Raw genomic sequence first — 22,166 nt, 5'->3', positions numbered from 1 at the left:
AAGGGAGAAAATGGAAGCTGACTCAAAGAAGCCTGATTTTATTACTTTTAAGCTACATGAATTGGGCATGTCAAGTATATGTGAAATAATATCGCCCTGCCAGTCTTCCAGCTCCCTGCTGTGCCACTGTTCTCACTCCTGTTTACCATTAGGCTCTGCTTGGCAGGCCATTAGACTGAGTTCAAAATGAGGATCCAAGTACAGCATGTCCCATGAAAATTGTGGAAGGAAACTCGTGGAGAGCTAGCAGGTGTTATTCACTGTTGAAAAATGCTACCACTGTGTTCTCCAGAGCTAATTCTAAGGCAATTTCAGACCCTCATATCATTAGATTACTGGTTCACTTAACATACATGCTTTTTATTACATTTTAAATATTGCCTTGAATATAAATTTGGGTAGTTTGCTAAAATGTTCTGCTCATGGTGGTGAATGATCATAATTTCTTGGATGTAGTATCTGTGAGAAAAACGGCAGCTTCTGACATGATATATGTGGAGAGGAAAACATTTGGAAGCAGATCGAGTGCATTTTATTTCTGTGTGGGCTCTTTGGGCACCCAGCCACTTTCAAAGCTTTATTTAACAAATTAATGCAACACAAAAAGTATTTTATGCTTTGGATGTTAGTTTTCAGAAGAAGAACCAATAAATATCTGGAGTTAATACATAAGAGAAGAACAGAATTACATTGAAATTAAAAGAACATTTATATTTGCAAGAGAAAAATAACTTACATTCAATTTTATTGCTATTTAAATACACTTATTTTGTGTAGATGTGTTAATAGTTTAAGGGAAAGATGGTTGTTTATTTTTAAAGGGCCAAATAATTTCACTATATGGTGGTGAATTTATTACCCAATTTTACAGTTTCAGAGTTTAGAGAACAATAATGCACTTTTGTTTATATTTGATTTACAAAAAATCCAAACAAAACAGCTCTTTCATTTAGCCTTTAAAGACTGGCACAGGTGCTCTTACATGAAGCAGATCATTGGGTAGTCTTATAGTCTGAGGCTGGGGGGAAGTACTGTGTCATGTGAATCACCCTTTAGCAACAGTAAGATTGGACCAGTAAGATTGGACCAGTGGAGAACTGAGGTGATGAAATCACTCCCTGGAAGAAAGCTGCTCACCCACGTGAGGCAGATGGGCAGATGCAGTGTGCTGGATGAGGTAATTTACTAAATGGCACCTTGGTGGCCTAGTAGACTTAATTCACTTCAGCTGAATGAGCAGTTGGATCAAACTCAATGATTGAGAGTGACCCACTCATACTCAAAGGCATACAGATCTCAAACTGAACGCTCTTTAATTGTGTGAATATAACCCTGAAGTAACCTGGGTACAGGCTTGGGAAAATACTAATGAGTGTGGCCTAATTAGAAAGCCCCATTTAAATTTGCTTTTCAAATCATATTTTCACAGTACTGAATGGTAGTGATCTAAGGAGATGGAGTATTTTCAGGAAAGAAAAAAAGCAAGTCACAATATCATTGCTTAACTGTAATCACAAATTCTGAGTTTGGAGAGAGGCCCAGAAAGTTTGCATTTAAGCATAGATATGGCCATAATCTAGCAAACTGTACTTACGGAAAAGAAGTTCTGGCAGAGATAAACACTGAAGTGTGGAATAGGCTTGCCAAGAAATAGACAATGAAGAGGACACATGTCTTTCTTGGTAAATGACATATGTAGATCAAAGAAAAATGATTGCATAAAGATAAACTTGTGCATTTATCATGTGTGTGTGAGTGTTTATGAAGTATTGACTTACCCAACTTTTAGTACAATTGCATATAATAAATGTATAAAGCTTTTTCAAACATTCAGTCTTGAATGAAACAAATGATTGTTTTCATGGGATTTTTTCGTTAATTTATATAATGTGTACTTTATGAAAAAACTTATGAATAATTTTCACTACCTGAAAATATCCTACCTGAAACAACTTTTAAAGACTGACATGCTTATGGCACATGCTGACTAGCCCACAAAAGGAACAACCTTGGTTCACACTGGATGACTTTGGAAGGTCCTGAATCTCTAGCCATGATCTGACCTCATGGTGGCAGAGACTGACAGTGGCCCATAAAGATGAAGACCATATTTTTCCAGCTTCCTTATGCATCCAGATAAAGCTATGTGATTCTAACCAATGCGTATAAGGGAAAATGTCCCTAAATGGAGAAAATATGACCATGCTTACCCTTTCTTCCTCGGGCAGTGTGCTGAAGATAGCCTCTCAAGAAAGCAGCCTGGGTCTTTGAGAATCATAAAAATATCCTATCTGCCAAAGATTGCTTACCTCTGGGTGTGTGTACATGGGGACAATAATTTTTATGCATTTGATCTGTTATTATTTGGAATTTTCTGTCACTCCCAACAAAATCTAGCCATAAATGGATAGATTGATTTGTCCTCTCTTAACATTTCTGGTGCCTGAACTAACTGCACCAATATCCTATGATAACTTCATCTGACCCTTTGAATTTGAAACAGCCTTCAAAATGATCATTTTGGCTATTTTGGACTATTTACATTTCCACCTTTAGGCTAATTTCTAGGAGGCCAGTGTCATGTGATCTTGTTCATTGTATCTCTAGATCACAGGTGGCAAACATAAGGCCCATAGGAAACTTGTTTTATCTGGCCCTGCACTTTGTTTCTACCCCGCGGCAGTGCCGAGCTCCTTACTTCTAGTTAAGGAGTAGTTACATTTATACAGTCCTAAAATTACATTCGGCCCTTTGAAGGCAACCTTGAGGCTGATGTGGCCCCCAGTGAAAATGAATTTGATACCCTTGCCCTATATGTAGCTGCTCCCTGGACTGAGTGCCCAAGGGAAAAAATACACTGAATATTTTTTTTGTGTAATCTACAAATTTCTTCAAACTGTATAGAAATATAGTTATGTTTAGATGGAACTCATATGCAATCAACCCTTTCTATAGAGAATGAATACCTTTTTCTTGGAAAAAATTGACAGAAAAAAATTTTTTTGAGATAGTTCTCCTATTCAAAACCCCAAATTTCTCCATATCCCAAGGATTTAAGAATCATACTTCCTATAATCCATTCCCAAACATACATACCCCTGTACACACATACGCCTGTACTCTTTAAGTAAATGGATTTAACCTTTCAGCTAACTGCTAAGTTGGAAACTTAAGGGTCATTTAGACTTCTTTCTCACAATCCCCTTCCTATCCTTGGGGCCATTTCCCATGAATTCTATATAGTAAATGTTTTTCTTAGTAATCTTTCCATAATCACTGTAATTGCACCACCTTATTTAAGTCCATTATTATTTTCTACTCTGGATTATTGTCACTACTTTTTAAAATTTTTTTCATTACAATTGCCATTCAATATTATATTACTTTCAGGAATATAGCATAGTGGTTAGACATTATTATAAAACTTATGAAGTGATCCCCCTGATAAGTGTAGTACACACCTGGCACCATACATAGTTTTTACAATATCACTGACTATATTTCTGATGCTGTACTTTACATCCCTGTGCCTATATTGTAACTACCAGTCTGTACTTACTAATCCCTTAAACTTTTTGACCCAGCCCTCTAAACCCTCTCCCTTCTGACAACCATCAGTTTGTTCGCTAAACAGCATGCCATCACTTTGTGGCTCCCATCTCCAGTTTAACTTCTCTCCAATCTCTCTTATATTCAGCTGGTGGGGGATATTACCAAGATGTGAATACATTTGATTTCCCTTTTTAAAACATTTCAATGCTCCCCACTGATTTAAGAACAATCCTTACAATGTAAATCATGCTGTAATTCAAAAACATATTCTTATTAAACTTTAAACAATTTAGAAAAATGAAAATTCTCTTTCATCATTTATTGAATCCCAGCCCCCTACTGCTATCATTTTGATGTGTGTCCTTGCAGATGTTTTTGAATGCCATGTATTTCCATACATAGATATGAAAATAGTTTTGTTTTATAAATTTTAAAAATAAATATTATACAAAATATCTTACACTTAACTTACCTTTTTATGCTTAAATTTAATTACCTGTTTTGGAGACCCTTTATGATATTGATAAACTTCCTTCTTTTTAACTGCATCATAATATTCACTCTAAAATATATATAATTTATCTAACTATCTCCTTCCTGGTGAGAATTTAGGGTATCGTATGTATATCTAAAATAGTTACACAATTGTGGCGTTTCTGATTTGAACAGTACGTTCATTTTAAAATGATAGACTTTCAAATAATCCAACAGAAGTCTGTGTCAATTTATGCCCCTATCAATAGTGAATGATAAATATGTTCTTATTTCCCTGTCCCCCCAGCACTGATATTATCAACTGCTTTAATTTTTACTAATTGTAAAGGTAAAAAGTAATTTAATTTTGGCTTTCATTTGCATATTATTGGATACTAGTGAAATTGAATATATTTTCTGATTCTTATTGATCATGATATTTGTTTTTATGCAAATTAGCTATTCATACATCTGCCCCATTTTATGTAATAGGATATTTTTTACATGATTTGTAGAAATTTATTATATGATTTCCATATTAATCCTTTGTTTAATAAATATAGAGTTTTTCTATTAGTTACTTTTCAACTTGTCAAGCTCTCTGGCCACATCTACCAAAATTGGTTTACTACATCCTTTGCTACCAGAATAAGAAAATGCTTGTAGGTTTGTAAACCTGTTAACCTGTTTCACATTTCTGTAGCTTATTTTTACATGCTTTTTGTGCAATTAATATAACATTTCCTTGTCTTTCTAACCAAGCTAACTCTTATTCATTCTTCAAGACTCTGCTTAAGTGTTACTTCCCTTAGAGTTCTTCTTTTGATTCTCATTCCTTTTTAGTAGATCTACCATGCTTACCCTGAACCTCATTCACTTATGTATCCATATCAATGTATCCAATTACTAATGTTCTACTTTTCTGTCACTCTGTTGGACATATATGCTCATGGAGTATGAGCTAAGCCTTATTTGTATTAGCATTGTACTAGCTGTTCAATATGTGTTTGTTGTTTTAATGACCCTATCAGTTCTGCCTTTACTATAGCTTATTAAAACTATTCCTCTGTTGGGTAATGAAACATGGATTTCTCCTAGAGGAATGCACAGTCCTTTCTCAAAGTAATTAAATAAGTACTTTCTTGTAATTGGTTAAATTAAGGTGGGTAAAAGTGACTTGGTACACATTACATGATAGGTTAATAAAATGAAAGAAATATATCATGGCTATCACTCAGGCAAGGGATCTTAGAATTGAGAAGAGCCTGAATATCTTAGACATTCTTAAACTATTTTATTTGCATCTCTGAGATTATGCTTTGTGTGTCAGTCTGTTTCACTATCAGGCTTTCCTAATTAATATGTGATCAGTACAAAATTTGCTTTCATGCAACTTCCACGTAACAGTCTGAGCAGCTGCATGTGACTATACAAATGGTATCTGTAGAGACCAATTATTTTTGCTTTCATTTTTTCCTGCATTTTTAACTGTATAAAATGCATATCTTGATTTAGCAGACACTTATTTTAAAATCTCACCATCCTGATTACCTTACTTTTGGAAAAAAAACATACTTTGTCATGTCAGTTACCTTCAAAATGTGTCATCTGAAACCGATCATCAGATGTAAATGTGAAAGGGCTCATTCATTCCTTAAAAATCGTCCTTTTCTTATATCAATGGAACCAAAGATGGAGTTAGCTTTTTTATAATAGCTATGTTATACTACTGGCAATTATTGAATGTGAGGTCAACTAAATCCATTAGTGTTTTTCAGAGGACCAGCATTAAAGCCTTACTCTACTTAATATAATTGAAAAGTACACTGCTTTATAATGATTCTTTTACATTTATCTTCCTTGTTTTGGGCCTTATAAGGCATATTGAATTCCTTATGTACAAGTAAGAAAAAGATTAAGAATCTCATGAGTACTCTCAACCCTCTCAATAGTCCCACAATTTCCAAACCAAGTCATTGGAAGGCATAGTTATTTAACACAGACACAGATGTTACTAAAAAGCTGTAGTAAGAAATGTCAGACAGAGAAAAACAAATGCCATATAATTTCACTTATACATGGAATATAAAAACAAAGTAAACAAATAAAACAGAAACAAACTCATAGATACAGAGAACATATTGATGGTTGCCAGATGTGAGAGTAGTTCAGGGAATATATGAAAAAGAAAAAGTGATTAAGATGTACAAATGGCCAGGTACAAAATAGTCATGGGCATGTAGTATATAGCACAAGGAACATAATCAATAATATTGTATTAACTATGTATAGTGTTGGATGGATACTAGAATTATCGGGGGATCACTTTGTAAGTTTTATAATAATGTCTAAAAACTATACTGTACACCTGAAACTAATGTCATACTGTATGTTTAAGATGGCAGAGGAGTAAGTGGAAGCTCAGTAACCTCCTCCCAGGACCAAACTGGAATTACAACTAAATGAAAGGAAAATCATCCTGAATAACCAATTGAATACTACCTAGAGAGAAGCCTTAAAAAAAAGGACATACAGAAGAAACCACATCACCACAATGAAACTGATAGGGTGTGAGAAGGCATGAGAGGGCTGCCTGGGTTACCACAGGTGGTGCCTGTGTACTGGAGGGATATTTCAGCAGCCAGGGGGTCCCCAGGAGAGGTGTGGGGTCTAAATAACGAGTGTCACCAGAGACTCCAGAGCACCAGATTGGGAAAGGACACCCAAATTACATATGAAAAGTGGCAGGGTTTCTGTCCACCAGGGAGAGATGACTAGAGATGCAGATAGCCTCTTAAAGCACCAATACGCAAAATTTCATTTGCAGCCACTTACCCAGGGCTCTGCTAGAGGGAGGGCAAAGTGGACTAGAGATGCTTGAGGAGAGACTGGAGTTGGTTGCTCTGGAGAGAGAGCTGAAGAAACAGCTGCCAGGATCCCTGTGCTGAAACATTCCCAATACTGCAGAAACCATATCTTTCAGGCAGAGTACTCCTTTCCAAGTGGCAGCAGAGGGGAAGCAATAGCCCCACCCACAGAATGCCTCTTACCTTACCCTGTGGAGCTTAAGCCAGGTTGCTGAGTATGGCTGGAGGTTCTTTCAGTGATTAAGCCTAACAGCAAAGGCAGATCTCTGGGAGCACTGAGGCTTTAGCTGACCCTCCCCAAGGCCTGGTACAAGTAAAATTCTGCCCTGGTGCACAGCCTGGTTATTTCTGCACACACCAAGGCACACTAGAGGAAGCTACAAGCTGTGAATTGCTAATAGCTCCACACAGGTTGCCCAGAGCCAGGCACAGGCAGCATTTGACATAGGTCTACACTAGAATCTTTGCAGGTCTACTTAATACACAGAAGAAGCGCAAAGAGCCAGCCAAAGTGAAAAGACAAAGAAACAGGCCCCAAATAAAAGAACAAGAGAAACCTCTAGAAGAACTAAATGAAAGGGAGGCAAGCAATTTACCAGATATAGCATTTAGAGTAATGATTATAAGGATACTCAACAGCATGAAAAAAGACGTACAAACTATAAAAAAGGACCAGCCAGAAATAAAGAATGCAATATCTGAAATAGTACACTACAAGGAATAAAGAGTAGGTTAGGTGAAGCAGAGGATCAAATAAGTGATTTGGAAGACAAGGTAGAAAAAACAGCCAAGCACAGAGGCAAAAGAGAAAAACATTTTTAAAAATGAGGAGAGCTTTAGAAACATCTGGGATAACATGAAGTATAACAATACCCACATCATGACAATACCAGAAGAAGAGACTGAGCAAGGGATAGAGAATGTACTTGAAGAAATAATGACTGAAAACTGCTCTAATATGATGAAGGAAAAAGACATACAAATCCAGGAAACACAGAGCTAGTCCCAAACAAGAGGGATTCAAAGAGCCACAAGACACATCATAATTAACAGTAGGCTATCATTTATTATTGAAGGAGAAATAAAGAGCTTCCCAGACAAGAAAAACATAATGGAGTTTGTTAACGCCAAACCAGTACTGCAATAAATGTTAAAGGGATTGCTTTAAGAAGCGAAAGAAGAAAAAAAAACCCAGAAGAAAATAGTCTAACAATAAACTACACACCATCTATCAATAATCACCTTCAATGTAAAAGGCTTCAATGCTCCAACCAAAAGACATGGGTAATTGAATGGAACAGGACCCATGTATATATTGTCTCCAAGAGACTCATTTGAGATCAAAAGATACACACAGACTAAAAGTAAAGGGATAGAAAAAGATATTTAATACAAATGGAATGGAAAAAAAAAGCTGAGGGAGCAATATTTACATCTGACAAAATAGATGTTAAGGCCAAGGCTATAGTAAGAGACACAGAAGGACACTACATAATGATAAAGGGAACAATTCAACAAGATGATATAACCTTAGTTCACACTTACACACCCAACACAGAGGCACCTAAAGATGTAAAGCAAATCCTGATGGTCATAAAAGGAGAGATTGACAGAGCTATAGTCATAGTAGGGGATTTTAACACTCCACTGACTTCAGTGGATAGATGTTCCAGACAGAATATCAACAAGGAGACAGAGGCTTTCAATGACACACTAGATCAAGTGCATTTAATTGATATATGCAGAGCACTTCACCCCAAAACAGTATACATACTTTTTAAGTACACCTGGAACATTTTCTAGGATAGACCACATACTAGCCAGTCTCAATAAATTTAAGAAGATTGAATCACATTAAGCATCTTCTCTGACCACAATGTTATGAAACTAGATCTCAACCATAAGAACACTGAAAAACATGGAAAGACATGGAAGCTAACTACCATGTTATTATTAAACAATGAATGGGTCAACAATGAGATCAAGAAAGAAATCAAAGATACCTTGAAACAAATGAAAATGAGAACACAACAATCCAAAATCTGTGAGACACTGGGAAAGCAATCCTGAGAAGGAATATCATAGCTTTACAACCCTATCTCTAGAAACAAGATAAAACTCAAATAACTAATCTATCTTTATATTTAAATGAACTTGAAAAAGAACAACAAAACCCAAAATAAGTAAGGAAGAAAATAATAAAGATCAGAACAGAAATAAGCAAAATAGAGTCTACAAAATGATACAAAATATCAATGAATCCAAGAGCTGTTTTTTTTTTAAAAAGGTAAACAAGATTGACAAACCTTTAACCAGACTCATCAAGAAGAGAAAGGACCCAAGTAAATAAAATCAGAAATGTAAGAGGAGAAATAACAACAGACACCAAACAAATACAAAGAATTGTAAAAAAAATATTATGAACAACTATATGTCAAAAATAGGGCAACCTGGATGAAATGGATAATTTCCTAGAAATATACAATCTTCTAAAACCAAATCAGGAAGAATCAGAGAATCTGAATAGACAGGTTGCAACTAATAAAATTGAAGCAGTAATGAAAAAAATTCCCAAAAGACAAAAGCCCTGGAACAAATGGCTTCAAAAGTGAATTTTACCAAACATTCTGAGAAGAACTAACTTCACTTCTCAAACTATTTCAAGGAATTCAAGAGGGAAGGCCCCCAAGTTCACTTTATGAGGCCAGCATTATCTTAATTCCAAAACCAGATAAAGATACTACAAAAAAAGAAAACTATTGGCCAATATCCTTGATGAACATAGATGCTAATATCCTCAACAAAATATTAGCAAATCGAACACTGCAATACATCAAGAAAATCATACACCATGATCAAGTAGGATTTATTCTGGGAATGCAAGGTTGATATGATATTCTCAAATCAATCAATGTGATATACCACATAAACAAAATGAAAGATAAAAACCACATGATTATATCCATAAATGTAAAAGAGCATTTGATTAAATTTAGCACATATTTATGATAAAAACCCTCAGCAAAATGGAAATAGAGGGAATGTACCTAAGCATAATAAAGTCCATAAGTGACAAACCCACTGCCAACACTATACTCAAGGGACAAAAACTACAAGGATTCCCCTTAAGATTGGCAACATGACAAGGATGTCCACCTAACCTCTCTTATTCAACACAGTACAGGAAGTCTTAGCCAGAGCAATGAGACAAGAAGAAATAAGAGCCATCCAAATTGGAAAGGAAGTAAAACTGTCTTTATTTGCAGATGACATAATAACTGTACATAGAAAACCCCAAAGATTCTACCAAGAGAGTAATAGAACTGATAAATGAAGTCACCAAAGTAGCAGGATATAAAATTAATATCTAGAAATCAGTTGCATTTTTATATGCCCATAATGAACTGTCAGAAAGGGAAATTAAGAAAACAACCCCAGCTGTCATGGTGGGCTTGCTGAAGAAGACTACTGGCCTTGTGGGGTTGGTGGTGTGTGAAAGTCTGCACGAGAGGCTAAGAATATTGTACACAAAAATTCTTGATGTTCTTGAGCAAATCCCTAAAAATGCAGCATATAGAAAGTACACAGAACATATTATAAATGAGAATCTGGATATGGTTAAAGCAGAACCAGATGTTAAAAAATTAGAAGACCAACTTCAGGGTGGCCAAATAGAAGAGGTGATTCTTCAAACTGAAAATGAATTAAGTCTGGCCAGAAAAATGATGCGATGGAAACCATGGGAGCCATTAGTGGAAGAGGCTCCTGACAACCAATGGAAATGGTCAACATAATCATCATCAAATGACTTGTGAGTTGAAGGGAAACTGATGTAATTAAATGTTCTGTTATATAAAAAATATGCCCATATTATTGACATCTAATAATCAAGAAAACTGATGCAGAATATATTTAGGAGACTTGTTAAAACTGATGATGATGATAATAGGGACTTATGGGTTAGTTTTTGTTAAAGCATTCATTAAAATTATTTGAAAGATTGATATTTTATAAAATAGAGTTTCTATAAGGTTTGAAAATTAATTGAAAAAATTTCTATGTTTCAAAGCACAGGCCATATATTTGATAGGTGAAATATTTTTGGTAGTATCTCTGACACATTTGATTTTTTATTTATTCTGACAAAACCAGGAAGAAATTTATTATTGCTTAAACAAATGTATAGGTCACTGTTTGAAGTGAAGTAAGAGAAAAACCATTAAATTATAATTCATTGTACAGTTGAGGAAATTGATTTTGTATTTGAAAGAAAGATTTCTTATTTACAGTGGTAGTTGGAAAACTTAAACTTTTGTTGCATTTAAGGAAGTTAACTTTCTGGCCCTTAATCAAACTACACCAGGAGAGAGAATTTCTGTAAAAGAAGAGATGATAAGAATTCCTAAAGTTTATCTGGCATATGGATAGGCTTTTATTCAAAACATCTTAGTTGTATGGTTATAACTTCCAGGTGGAGCCACTAAGTAGTTTTTACTGTTTCCAATGAGTGTAGCTGGGTATCAAGATAAAGAAAGAAAGAAAACAAGGAAAGAAACAATTGACAAGTTTAAGGTTAAACAAAAATAAAATTACTTCTCAGGTGAAAAAAAAAAAAAGAAAACAATCCCATTCATGATTGCTTCAAAAACAATAAAATACCTAGGAATAACCTAATCAAGGATGTAAAAGACATGTACTTGAAAAATTATAAGACACTGAAGAAAGAAACTGAAGAAGATGCAAATAAGTGGAGGCATATACTGTGTTCATGGATAGGAAGAATTAACATCATTAAAATGTCCATATTACCCAAAGCAATCCATATATTCAATGCAATTCCTATCAAGATTCCAATGACATATTTCACAGCACTAGAACAAATATTTCAAAATTTTACATGGAACCACAAAAGGCCTCACATAGAAATAGCTATCCTGAGAAAGCAGAACAAAGTTAGGGGAATCACGCTACCTAATATCAAACTATAACTTAAGGCCATAGTAATCAAAACATCCTGGTACTGGCATAAAAACAGACACATAGATCAATGGAATGGAATAGAAAGCCTAGAAATAAACTCACAACTTTATATAGTCAATTAATCTTCAACAGAGGAAGCAAGCACTTTAATGGGCTAAAGGTATTTTATTTAATGAATGGTGTTGGGAAAACTGGACAGATATAGGCAGAAAAATGAAACTAGACCACCTTCTTACACCACACACAATAACAAATTCAAATGGGCTAAAGACTTAAATTTTAAACTTGAAACCATAAGCCCTAGAAGAAAACACAGGCAGTAAAATCTCAGACATCACCTGTAGCAATAATTTTTAATGATATATCTCCTTAGGCAAGGGAAATAAAATAAATAAGTGGAACTACATCAAACTAAAAAGTTTTTGTGGAGCAAGGGAGATCATCAACAAAATAAAAAGACAACCCATTGAACGGGAAAACATATTCACCCATATATTTGATAAGGGGTTAACATCCAAAATTTATAAAGAAGTTATAAAACTCCACACCAGAAAAAACAAACAATCCAATTAAACAATGGGCAAAGGACCAGAATAGACACTTCTCCAAAGAGGACATACAGATGGTCAATAGACATATGAAAAGATGCTCAACATCACTAATCATCAGAAATGTAAATTAAAACTGCAATGAGATATCACCTCATGCCTGTCAGAATGACTAGTGTCAATAAATCAACAAACAACAAGGGCTGGAGAGAACGTTAAAAAAAAAAAAGAGGAATCCTCATGTACTGTTGGTGGGAATGCAGATTTGTGCAGGTACTGTGGAAAACAGTATGGAGATACCTCAAAAAATTAAAAGTGGATCTGCCTTTTGACCCAGTGACTCCACTTTTGGGAATATATCCTCAGAAACCCAAAACCTAGTTCAAAAGAACATTAGCACTCCTATGTTCATAGCAGCATTTATTTACAATCACCAAGATTTAAAAACAGCCCAAGTGTCCATCAGTAGATGAATGGATAAAACAACTGTGGGATGTTTACACAATGGAATACTATTCAGTCATAAAAAAGAAGAAAATTGTATAGTTTGGGACGACATGGATAGACCTGGAAAACATTGCTAAGTAAAACAAGCCAGTCAGAAAAAGACAAATACCATATGATTTCATTCATATGTGGAATCTAATGAACACACTGAACTAATAAGTAAAACAGAGACAGACTCCTAGAGGGCAGAATTACAACTATTGGGAGGGATTCAGGGTGGTAGGATTGAGCAAAAAGGAAAAAAGTCTCATGGACATGGACAACAGTGTATTGATGGGGGGTGGTGTAAGGGGAATAAATGGTAATGAAAAAATACAGTAAAAATACTGTATGTCAACTATAATTGAAAAAATATTTAAAAGAGTTTGGAATTATTCTTATGAAGAAATTTGTTTTTTTGCCTTATACTTAACTCGGCAGTATCATATATAGTGGCATAATATAATATATATGGATTTTGTTATGAAGATGTGGACACAAAGTAGACTTTTACCTAACATAATAAAAGGACATGAGCTTTGGAGTCAGACAGACATGGATCAAATTTTGACTTTGCACATATAAGCAGAGTGATATTGAACAACTTACATAACATCACTGAATGGAGCTCCTTATTTGTGAAGTAAGAAAAATAATAATTACTTCTGTAGTGTTTGTGAGGACTGGTAAACTAGAGATGAAAAATGTGTAGCATAGTATTTGGCACATAGTAGCTGATTTGAACAAGCAAATGAGAAAGATATCACACCAGGAAAGCTTGTCTCTCTTGAGCCAGCTATACAAGAACATGAAGGAATCGTAAAATAAAAAATATACATAAGACTTAAAATCTGTAAACCAGAAGGCTAGGAACCATGTGAGGTATCATTTATTATGATTAAATTCTGTTACCTGGATAAGGCCTTATATTAGCGTGACTGTTGTGTAAACCCAATAAGAATTAAAATAGCAGCATAAAATAAAATCAGAAAACAGAAAAAAGGGAGCAACTAAGGGATTAGTGTTTAAGGTGACACAGGCATTAATCAGAACCATATAGATTTTCGGTTCAAGAAAGCTTCTACTTTAGATAAATTGCCAAGATGAAAAGGATAGCGTGCATATATGCATAAAATGCTGACTGAGGAAAAACGTAAACCAGATCAAAATAACTTTATAGTGTTGTAAACAGAAAGTGGCAGTAGAGGATATTGAAAAAACTGCTGGCGTGCTACACATTGTGGGGGTGGTTCCGACTCCCCGGCTTCTTTGCATGCAAGTTTCATTGACCTTCTACATTACACATTGACCTTGATGCTTATAAATGCTGCAGGGCTTGGCAATTAGTCTTTTGTGAACAGAGAATTCATTTGTTTGTAAATTCTTAATGTTTGATCTCAGTTAAGAGATATTTATTGAGACCAAACATTAAAGCTGCATTGTGCCTGAAAGAACCATTTACAAGGGTAACAAGAAAGTAGGTATTATGAATATTGGGTTGATGGCTACCAGACTGAAAATTAAAAGCATTCCTTGGAATAACCATCCTATGTTATATTATGTGCACCACCACCACCACCAACCAAAAGGGGACACTAAAAGATTAAGTTCATAGTGAGTCAGAGTGACAGACGAATTGGGGTCTAACATGTATCTGCATGGGGTGTAAAACAGAGGAAAAGTTACTGAGTTTCTAGGCTGATCTTCTTTTGGTCTCAGGGAAATAAGATTTATGACCTACATGTACTTTTTGTTCTTTGAAGGTTACGCGATAACAAAATAATAATAAAAATGGCGCTTGAGATCATAGTGTAGAAGCCAGGTCACTGAGAGTGACTTTTGTAAAAGTACAAGAATTCAGCTTGCAAATCATCTTCAGAATCTACCAATTAGCACTTAAATTTGGGAGAAATTACCTGACATTCAATTGTTTCAAGAGAAGGTTTTTGAATGTTAGAACTTTTTTTTAAAGGAAAGTTTTTCTTGTGGAGATTCTTTGTGTCAACCCCTAAAATCCCATTTCTACCATTTTACCTCTGGCCATTACTTCCCTTAATCTTGACTATAATAATTGGCTCCTCTCCTTCTACTCTTTCCCTGTTAGGGTTTATTGAGTTCCTAGGCCACCCTGGCAGCAATATTTTGTAGCAAGTGAAGTTGCTGCCTTAGCTGGCAACTTCCTACTGTGACACATTTATGTTTGTGATAACATAATCTGTCCTGGACTCTGCCTGCCCACTTCTGTCCATCTTAGACTCTATCCATGAATTTAGGCTCTCAGTTTCAAACTGTTTTTTTCCCTGATTCTATATGGACTATTTTAGTCTGACTTCCCTCTTACTGACCCTCCAGTTCTTAACAGGATCTAAAGATGATTTCTCTGTTGCCACATCATGGCCTCTATACTCTATAATTATTGGTAGAAGGAGATTATTTCCTTGAAGTGTGGCCTGATTTTAACCTCTAGTTTATTTTAGCAATTTTGTATACCATCCCCGTCAGGAAGAATTGTCATCTTTGTATTCTTTAAAACTTTCTAATCTTCACAAACTCTAATCTTAAAAACTTTCTATGACATTTTGAGTGGGGTTAAAATATCATGGTTTAACATTAAAGGCTTTCCTCAATGTGGTTTAACAGTTTATATCCTTATTCCTGCCCAAATAAACCTAATGTTTACGGCAGGTTGAGATGCTCCCGTCTCCAAGAGACAGGAATGTTTTTATCTTGCACCGTTGCTACAGCTGTTTCACCCACCTGGAGTGTTTTCATTAACATCTCCTTGCCTGGCCATATCCCAGGTATCCTTTAACTTCCAATATACCACTCTTTTCTCCATCAAGTTTTGCTAACCAATCACGTTTATGAATCTCTCACATTTGCATTTGTATCAAAACTTATTTTATTATAATTTATTTTTTATTCTACTTATTATGGACTTAAACCATCAACTGCTGGTAGCAGCTGGGGTAAATTAAAAATTGTAGTGTGGTCCAGTAACACTGCCAATAAATTCTGCATATTAAAGAATTTTTTTTCGTGTAGAATTTGACAGGTTTGATTCAGAAATAGCCATGATGAGCCCTCTCTGGTCCAATAACCCAGAACAGAAAAAAGCCATTAGGGAATAAAAACTGATCGCAGCAAGCATTTACTTAACATGTGGCACCAGGAAACAAAGAACATTGTTATTATCAATAAATGGGTATATTTTTATGTGGATATTGGAAGTGCCAGGAACTACAGAAACACTGATTTTAATAATTTAATTTCAGGGTTTTCAATATGCAGACAAAAAAAGAATTCTTCCCAATTAAAAGTGTTGCCTGTAATCTTATGTTATTAAAAGAATTAATTTTTTAGGTTTACACTCAAATTTACACATACCACATACATATACAGTACAAATTTGTCTGGATCAGGGAATTTTCTCCTTGTTTGGACTGGATTCTCTTCTGCATGCTCTCCATTAAAAAAATTAAAATCATTTTTAAAATTTTAATTATAGTTGATATACATTATTGTATTAGTTTCAGGTATACAGCCCAGTGGTTAGATATTACATAACTCAATAAATGGTCATCCTGATAAATATCACACCCATCTGGCACCATGTGTAGTTACAAGACTATTTTTGACTATATTCTCTATGCTGTACTTTACATCCCCATGAATATTCTGGAACAATCATTTGAATTTTTTAATCTCTTCACCCAACCCCCAGACTCACTCCCATCTGGCAACTGTCAAAACATTCTTTGTATCTATGATTCCATTTTTGTTCTGCTTATTTGTTTATTTAGTTTTTTTAAGTTCAATTGTTGGTAGATGTGTATTTATTGTCATTTTATTGTTAATATTTTTTATCTTTTTAAAAATGTTTATTTATTTATTTAGAGAGAGGGAAAGGGAGGGAGAAAGAGAGGGAGAGAAATATCAATGTGTGGTTGCCTCTCACATGGCCCCCACTGGGGACCTGGCCTGCAACCCAGGCATATGCCCTGACTGGGAATCAAACTGGCAACTCTTTGGTTCACAGCCCGAGCTCAATCCACTGAGCTACACCAGCCAGGGCCATATTTTTTATCTTCTTCTTAAAAAAGACCCTTTAACATTTTATATAATATTGGATTTGTGGTGATGAACTCCTTCAGTTTTTTCTTGTCTGGGAAGCTCTTTATCTACCCTTTGATTCTAAATTATAGCTTTTCTGGATAGAGTAATCTGGTTGTAGGTCTTTGCTTTTCATCACTTTGAATATTGCTTGCAGCTCTCTTCAAGCCTGCAAAGTTTCTGTTGAGAAATCAGCTGACAGTCTTATGGGGGGCTCCCTCATATGTTACTACTTTTGTGCTGCTTTTAAGATTTTCTCTTTGTCTGTAACCTTTGGCATTTTAATTATGATGTGTCTTGGTGGGGGCTTCTTAGGGTTTATCTTGTTTGGGGTCTCTCTGCATTTCCTGGACTTGTGTGTCTATTTCCTTCACCAAGGTAGGAAAGTTTTCTTTCATTATTGTTTCAAACAGGTTTTCAATTCCTTGCTCTCTCTCTCCTACTTCTAGCATCTCCACGATGTGAATGTTGGTATGCTTGAAGTTTTTTCAGAGGCTTCTTATACTATCCTCATTTTTTTGGATTCTGTTTTCTTTTTGCTCTTCTGATTTGGTGTGTTTTGTTTCCTTATATTCCAAATCTGATTTGATCTTGATTTCATCTATTTTACTGTTGATACCCTATAAATTATCCTTTATTTCTGTCTTTCTTTTTATGCTGATGAGGTCCTCACTAAATGCTTTGAGCATCCTAATAACTAATGTTTTGAACTCTGCATCTAATAGATTGCTTGTTGCCATTTTGTTTAGTTCCTTTTCTGAAGTTTTGTTCTGTTCTTTTATTTGAGCCATGTTTCTTTGTCTACTCATTTTGGCAGACCCTTCCCAAGTTGCCCAAGCTGGGTATTTAAAGTGTGTCCACTGTGTGGGCTGTGATACCTTCATCTTGCAGTTGAGACTTGATTGCTGTTGACACCTCAATGGGAGGGATTTACCAAGGCCAATCATCTACAAGGACTGGCTGTGACCACCAACCACTGATCTCTGACCACCTTGGAGAATCAGCTGTGCAGGAGCCCACTGCACAGAGTAGGACTTCCTCCAGAAGGGCTCTGGTGCCTGCTGAGTTCATCCCTTGAGCGTGTCACTTGTGGAGGTGGTTTTATATTCTTATTTAATATTCATAATACATTCTTCATAACATATATATATATATATATATTCAGTTAATATTCCTAACAATCCAATGAAGAGCTATTACATCCCAAGTTTTTCAAAGAAATGAAATAACTTGCCCAAAGTCACTTAAATAAGTGATCAAGAAGAGAATCCAATGAACTTGATTCTAGAGTCTATGCTTTTAACGATTGTCGATGTATACAACATCAAGCATTTATTTACTCCCAAGTGAAATATTTTCTTGGGGAACTGTTGGGTTCATTCAATATTTATTCTTACATTCATTCATCCATTTATTACTTTATTTTCTCATTTTGTTCACTAATTTAGCTGACATTCACTGAACACTTATTGTGTGCCACATGTTGAGATATATCGTGGAGCATCCCTATCCTTATGAGGTACTTGGAGGACACAAACTTGTGTAAAATAATATGGGCAACACTGTATTTCAGGTGCTATGCTAAATATTTGAGTAGTAAATAAAAGGAATAAAAATAAATAATAAATAATACACTAAATTTGAATAGTGACTAAAAGATAATTACAATTCTATATGAAGGAGGGAAGTCTTGATTTGAATCTAAAAAGGAAAGGACTGCCACTGGGAGAGTGACAAGAAGCATTCTATGCAGAAGGAGCTGCTCTGAAGAGCCCAGCACTCTCTGGGAGAGTTGAATAGAAGCTGGTTGAATAGAAGCTGGTGCATCATGGAAATGAACAAAAATAATCCTAGAGAGGAGGCAAGTGCTGGATCAATGGTGTCTTGAATATTCTGCCAAAGGACTTAGATTATCTCCATGAATCTGTAGGAAAAATTGAAGATTTTTAAGCAGGGGAGTAACTTACTGTTTTGCATTTTATAAAGACCACTCCCACAACAGTGGTAGGTTGAACTGGAGGATAGCAAAAATGGAGGCAAGGATACAAGATACATGATTCTCTATACTTGAGGAAAAATGATGAGAGATTTAATTAAGTTAGTAATGTAGATGAAAGTGGGTCATAGAAATGAGAGCAAAGAAGGTAGAAACAAGAGAGCTTGGCTCTGTATTAGATGTGAGGATTAAAGAAAAGGGATAATAAGTAGTAAGTCCTGAGTTTATGCTGAGGAGGAAACATACATGTTTCCATTTTGAACACACTCTGTTTGAGCTGTGCATTTGATATCCGAATGCAGAAGGCAACCAGCCATTGCATAACTGTAGCTCAGGACAGTGATATTGGGCTGTAACTATGAATTTGGTAATGCATGAATGGTTATTGATGTCCTCAGTAAAAAGAGAATAGAGTTGATGGACAAACATTGGACTCTATCAAAACTGAAGGTCAGAGGAAAAGAAGGACATAAAAAAGACATAAAATAGCCAGTCAGAGAAAAAGGAAGAAAGCTGGAAGAGAAAGGTATGGAGTAAGCCAAGAGAGACTTTCTGGAAGGGAATAGGCAAAAGTGGTGAGTGTTAGAAAGAGATACAATGAGATGAGTAATACTAATCCAATGGTTGTTGAATATTGTTTTTTAAAATGTCAGTAGGCTTAAAATATATAATATAATATATATTATATTATATAATATAATATATATTATATTATATATTATAATATATAATATAATATAGAAAAAACATTAAAATATTTTCAAATTTAATTCTCCATGGCGGATTCCAGTTTGGCTGTGTTAGTTTCCTAGAGATGTTGTAATAAAGCAGCACAAACTGGGTGGCTTGAAACAACAGAAATTTATTTTCAGACAGTTCTGGGTGCTAGAAGACTGAACTCAGAGTGCTGGCAGTGTTGATTGCTCTTGAGGGCTCTGAGGGAGAATCTGGTGCCATGCTTCTCTCTTAGCTTGTAGAGGGCTGGCAATTGGTGGTGTTCCTTGACTTGTCAATATCTCACTCCAGCCTCTGCTTCTATCTTCAGATGGCTGTTTTCTCCCAACGAGTCTCTGTTTCACATAGTATTCTCCTCCCTGGCTGTCTCTCTTCTTTCTATAAGAACACCAGTCATAGCTTTTCTTTTTTATTGAATTTATAGAGGAGACATTAGTTAATAAAATTATATAGGTCTCATGTGTATATCACCATTTTTCCCCTGATACCCTCTTCTACCTCCCCCCTTTCCCTCTGGCAATTACCACACTACTGTCTGTGTCTATGACTCCTTCTTTTTTAAATTTTTTGCTTAATTTCTTCACCCCCTTTACCCAGCCCCACAACCATCCTCTCCTCTGACAGCTACCAGTCTGTCCTCTATGAATCTGTTTCTATTTTGTTTGTTAGTCTATTTTGTTCATTAGATTCCACCTATGAGTGAGATCATATGGTACTTGTCTTTCTCTGATTAGGATACCAGTCGTACTAAATTAAGGCCCACCCTACTCCATTATGACCTCATCTGACTTAATTATATCTGCAACCACTCTATTTCCAAATAAGGTCACATTCTGATGTACTGGTTGGGTGGACATCAGTATATCTTTTTTGTGGGATGCAATTCAATCTATATGCTGGACACATATACATTATATTAAATATTCATAGCACTATGTAATAAAGGTATGATTAGTCCTATTTTATAGATAACATTGACAGATTTCTTCTATTGTCTTCTATGTGACAGATGTCCTATAAAGTTATGTAATAGAGCAGACCTGGGTTTATTTTTGGCACATGAGCGTTCATTTACCAAGTTCTTTTTCTTCATCAAATCATTCATAGAATTGGAATGATAAAAACAACTTAACATGATTTCCATATGAAGAAAGTAGACTCATAACGGCTTGGCAAGCTTAGTCAAGGTCATATGATTATATCTTCCTGCCTCCATTCTCAATGTTCCTTCTACAACAATACAATATTAAGTGTACCAGGTGTGGTGTTATCTTAAGAATAAAAAATGAACCCAATTGAAATTAGTGGACATCTCCTGCTTTTGCTTATTGGCAATCTATTTTCATTTGGTCATGGAAGAGCACATTGATTTCCCTTAAAAACGAACTCTTCTCTCATTTCTTGTGGTTTCTATTTGGTAGTGGTGGGGTTTAAAAACTACCTTGTTATCCCTGTTGAGCTCCAGAGGTAAACCTATATGGCATGTCAAGTCAGTGAAGCTCAATTTCAGCCCTTTGTTAAAACTATTAGGGAATAAAGGCTATTGTTCATTGCAATTAAAGTAAGTAGGGAGGTTTGCCTCAAGATATAAGGGCTGCCATATAGCTGGAGCTCACCCTGAGAGCTCACCATTATAGAACAAATGGAGCATAGCCAGGAGACTTAAAAACTCTTTATTTTTTCCTTCCTTCCTTCCTTCCTTCCTTCCTTCCTTCCTTCCTTCCTTCCTTCCTTCCTTCCTTCCTTCCTTCCTTTCTTTCTTTCTTTCTTTCTTTCTTTCTTTCTTTCTTTCTTTCTTTCTTTCTTCCTTCCTTCCTTCCTTCCTTCCTTCCTTCCTTTCCTTCCTTCCTTTCTTTCTTTCTTTCTTTCTTTCTTTCTTTCTTTTCTTTCTTCTTCACTTTTTTATTGTTGTTCAAGTATAGTCACCTCCATTTTTCCCCCACCACTCCTCCCCCCCATGGCTGGCATCTCCACCTCCTACCCTCAATCCCACTTGGATCCTTCCCTCTCCCTCCCTCCCTTTGGTTTTGTCCATTTGTCCTTTAGAGATGTTCCTGAAAACCCTTCCTCATCCCCCCCCATTATCCCCTTCCACCTCCCCTTTTTTAATAAAGAAAAAAAAACAACTACTTAGATCCAGCTATACTGGCAGCTAAATTATTCTGGATTTCTAGTTACAAGAGTCAATATATTCTCTTTGGATTGAGATGGTATGATTTGGATATCTACAATTGCTCACATTTTGCAAATAAACCTGGATAATCAATGTAACAAATTTACTTCAAGTCATCATGCCCAGAATTGGATTCAAGTCAATAATATTATGTGATCTTAGCATAAGTAATATCATAGAAGATCATATCAATAAAAGATCATATCAATAGAAGATCATAATGTTTTGCAGTCATTTTTTAA

At 35.4% G+C, this 22,166-nt stretch overlaps 2 protein-coding genes across 2 annotated transcripts in view; one reads left to right on the top strand and one right to left on the bottom strand.

Annotated features, from left to right (window-relative positions):
• LOC123826934 (ephrin type-A receptor 6) overlaps positions 1–22,166 on the bottom strand; it is a 912,013-nt gene that overhangs the window by 186,755 nt on the left and 703,092 nt on the right. The gene's annotated exons all lie outside the window — the stretch shown is intronic.
• LOC123826900 (NADH dehydrogenase [ubiquinone] 1 alpha subcomplex subunit 5-like) lies at positions 10,337–10,687 on the top strand. The gene is made up of 2 exons (XM_045851140.1): positions 10,337–10,401; positions 10,519–10,687. The coding sequence occupies exons 1-2, from the start codon at positions 10,337–10,339 to the stop codon at positions 10,685–10,687; spliced, it is 234 nt and encodes a 77-aa protein (XP_045707096.1).

This window comes from Phyllostomus hastatus, unplaced genomic scaffold (assembly GCF_019186645.2).
Source record: "Phyllostomus hastatus isolate PE091 unplaced genomic scaffold, TTU_PhHast_1.1 phas_contig_86, whole genome shotgun sequence".
Lineage (NCBI taxonomy): Eukaryota > Metazoa > Chordata > Mammalia > Chiroptera > Phyllostomidae > Phyllostomus > Phyllostomus hastatus.
This window is presented reverse-complemented; position numbering and strand designations above follow the sequence as displayed.

Coding starts and splice junctions, on each gene's coding strand:
- LOC123826900 (XM_045851140.1), top strand. CDS start 10,337: ATGGTGGGCTTGCTGAAGAAGACTACTGGCCTTGTGGGGTTGGTGGTG. Junction 10,402..10,518: donor GTGTGTGAAAGTCTGCACGA/GAGGCTAAGAAT, acceptor TATGGTTAAAGC/AGAACCAGATGTTAAAAAAT.